This window comes from Myzus persicae, unplaced genomic scaffold (genome assembly GCF_001856785.1).
Source record: "Myzus persicae strain clone G006 unplaced genomic scaffold, MPER_G0061.0, whole genome shotgun sequence".
In the NCBI taxonomy this organism is placed as follows: domain Eukaryota; kingdom Metazoa; phylum Arthropoda; class Insecta; order Hemiptera; family Aphididae; genus Myzus; species Myzus persicae.
The window spans coordinates 300,823-304,736 of record NW_019102714.1 but is presented as its reverse complement, the minus strand read 5'-3'; the positions used below and the strand labels follow the sequence as shown (position 1 = coordinate 304,736).

At 28.1% G+C, this 3,914-nt stretch overlaps 1 protein-coding gene across 1 annotated transcript in view; it reads right to left on the bottom strand.

Moving 5' to 3' along the window:
* Positions 1-316: 316 nt before the first annotated feature.
* Positions 317-3,914, bottom strand: part of LOC111032994 — a 5,047-nt gene continuing 1,449 nt past the window's right edge. The window contains exon 2 of the mRNA XM_022313517.1: positions 317-2,616. Within this exon, the coding sequence (XP_022169209.1) occupies positions 2,239-2,616 (378 nt within the window). The 3' untranslated portion in view covers positions 317-2,238. The remainder of the gene's footprint in view (positions 2,617-3,914) is intronic.

Genomic DNA, 3,914 nt, shown 5'->3' with positions numbered 1-3,914 from the left:
TCATAAACAATATTGTACTTTGTAGTACAGGCCAATAATTGGCATTATCTAAATAAAAGTTATTTTTTAAATGTATTTAATTTCTTATATATAACAATTAAAACCTAATATAACACTATCATATATAGGTGGTAAATGGTAACATATACCTATTAAATTTTATAATTCCCATTGTACTTCATAATATTTTTAAATTGGTTTTCGTTTATATATATTACATTATTACCTATAAACCTAGGAACCTATGCGTATTATTATATTTTTAGTTTTTAAATTGAAATATTATTTATACTAATTAATAAATACACAATAGTTTTATTGTAATTGTAATATTGTAACCTAATTGCGTAATGGTAACATAATAAATTTATATGAACGTATGAACGAATAGCACATAAGGTGTATGTGAATATATTAATTCATGGTATTATATATTTTATTATTGTAATCGATTAAAATAAACGGACATACGGTTAGATACTATATATTAGGTTATTCTGTATTAAAATCAATATAAGAAAAATTATTTTGGGCCCTTATTTATAATTGGAAACCCCTTAACCATATGTTCACTCACACCTATATTTTTCTATCTTTACTATTAACAACTTTTTATAGGTAATATTGTAATAATGGTATTCTGTTAGGATACCTTATAATATGGTTAGTTTTTTATTTCATATTATATCATAGAGATGATGCCACTGTCGACATACTAGACTTGGTGATATAGAACTTACACATTTAACTTATTTTATTATATTACATACTAATGTCGTATGAGCGTATATATTACACAACTTATGAACAATTAAGCACCAACTATAAATGTAAGAAACGAGTTTAATTGTAAAACCTAGAACTGTTACATTGATTTATGATCAACAACTATAAAGTGATTTTTCATAAATTGTACAGGGATGGTAAAAAAACATTTTTTTTTCTGAAGGCGGAATAGGTATTTGCTATTTTGTTTTATTTATTTGAAAAAATTGAAAAAGTGATCAAAACTGTACCATTTTAAGATTAAAATAATGGATAGTGTAGGCGATAATTTTTTAGTAAGCTGTAAATTTCGATTTTATACTGGTAAGGACTCTAATATATTTACTTAGTAACACATGATAATATTAAAATATAGTCATAATCGGAAAACTTATACATTACCACAATAATTTATTAAAATTAAAATTACGTATTATGTATTCAAAAAACTTAGACTAATGTTCGGTTATAATAATAATATTATACCAATACTTAAAATCTAATTAATTTTTGTTAAAGAAATTATTCTGTCACCATATTTTAAAACCGTGATACAGAAATAAACAATAGTATTTACACGTTTTATTAATTGTTATTATATTATCTATACTTCTGATATGTGAGCAATGGCCAAAGGGTAATACCTAACCAATAATAATTAATACATTTACAAAACTCGTTTAATTGCATACAACTTTGGGCATTAAATTGGCGAATCGTGATTATTTTATAAATTTCAAAGGGATGAGAAAATAAATTTTATATTGTTTTTAGACAGGCTATTTATTTTGTTTTTGAATATGAGTATACAATATCAGAGTGATACAAACTGTACATTTTTAAGATCAGAATAATTGGTTAGTGTTCTATACAGCAACAAAGATTTTAATTTGATGAAAGTTTCATTACGTCATAATGATAATAGCGTGGAGTTTTGGCGTAAACAAATTATAATATGGGATACCATTAAAAAGGTACAAAATATGATAAGTTGAAATGTGTTTGAGAAAAAATCATTTTTAAAATGTAATTATTATTTGAAGAGATTAAAAAAATGATCTTGGTATTATTACCATAGTTATAAATCAGTAGACAAATTAAAAATAGTAACAATTCGTAATCTGCTGGAGCAAAGTTGTTTTTCAAGACAGTCTTAAAAAATCGTGGAAAAAAAACTCAGCGTTAAAGGAAAAACTCACAAATTAAATACCTAATAATAATAATGCATACATGGTAAATATTTAAGGTGTGACTTATCGTAACACGATATTTATATACAGGTATAGCAACCTTAAAATGTTATATTTGAATTTTTCAATGGATGATGTACAAAATGTGCGCAGTTATCTGGATTATTACACTAATATTTAAGGCAGCGACCTCCTCAATAATAATGAGGGTCATTATTGCTGGACATTCGATTATCGATTTATAACGAAACACATAGTATTCCGTTACAAATCGCTGGAGATATCAGTAAATTCCGTACAGGCGGCGCGTCCAGTACTCGGGCTGATTGTTCCTGCCCCAATTAGTCACCTGATAAGCCCGCTTGGGCCGGTAGACGAACTCTTCCCCTCCATCGTACTGACGTGATTGAGGATCGGTGTTGGAGTTCTGCCGGCCGATGCTGTAGCGCTTCTGACCGCTGGTGTAGTACTGCTGGCCATTGTTGTATTGCTGCAAGCCATAGCCATACTGCTGCTGGCCGTTGCCGTATTGCTGCTGGCCGTTGCTGTATTGCTGCTGGTAGCCCGTGTAGTACTGCTGAATCCGTTCGCGGGTTCTGCGCACCAGGGGTCGGGCTGTCTTAATCAGAGTCCCGACGGCGCTGAGCGTTTTGATGGGAATCTGCAAAAAACATTTCATCATAATCGTTGTAAATATTGAGCAGTGCGTCACTGACGATCAAACAGTACAGGATAATGCATTACCATTCACCATCCACCAATGTTTTTGAAGGGGTTTAGTATAGGCAATTTTAATGACACTAAAACATTCAACTATACAATTTTATTCCTAGTCTTAACTTCAGTCAGTTATTGCGTGATTGTTATAATAAGATGTAGAAAATTCAACAAACCATCGGCTAAAGATTTTAGTGCGATTTTAATATTTTATTTTTTAAAGTAAAGGACCTCATGTTGTGTACGTTTTTGATAAGTTTAGAATGATTTATTATGCAGCAAGTTTTTGTGTGGGAATAGATTTAAAAAAGCATAATATGAGATGTTTACTAAATTGTTATTATATTTTTTGTTGTATCTATTTTTCTAATTATTGTTGCCCAAAAATCAATCGATCTGCGCCAATGTGTTAATGAACTGAAAATTTAATGTGAGATACCCTTAAAAATTATAAACAATTCTACAGTTAAACAATAATATTACTACAATGGTTGATATAAAAATAGATTTATTTACTTTGGATTATATTTTGCTTCCAAAATATACCTCTATCCTTACGTCCAATAAATATGTACTCATACATAGGTACTTGTATAATTTATTAGGTACCAATTAGTTATTATTATTTTTAGATGTTTATTGGTAGTTATGAAAAATATTATTTTGATTGTTGAAGCGATTTTACATTCCAATATCTAACCATATGCCCATATATTATATATAAATCTCTACAGAAATTCTATGGACTACGATTTCATGAAATAGTTATAAGCTTTAATGAACGCAACATTTTAAAATCTTATTGTGTTACTGTATATATGTGTTTCTGTAATTTTTTTAAATATAAATAACATGTTAATGTTATACTATAGTTAATTTAAAAAACGAACCAGGAAAATAAATTTTAACAAAATGGTGCAGTACTCGGGATATATACAATATTACAATAATATTTATTAATATTTTAGTATAGTATTTTAACTATTAAAACAGTCCGGTCAGTCCGGACTTAATTATTATACATATTAGTGTCATATGTTTCATTACGTTGTTGAAGTGAAATAATGTATTATCTTTTGATCCAAGTAATACTAAAAATAACCTTGTTTGCAGGTTATGGACTTATAGTGCTGTTCGACTTACTCTATCTGGTTCACATCAATTTTTAATAAATATTTATTATTGTGTAAATAAAATATTTGATTTAAAATAGAAAGTGCAGAATACATTTTTTTTTTTGGG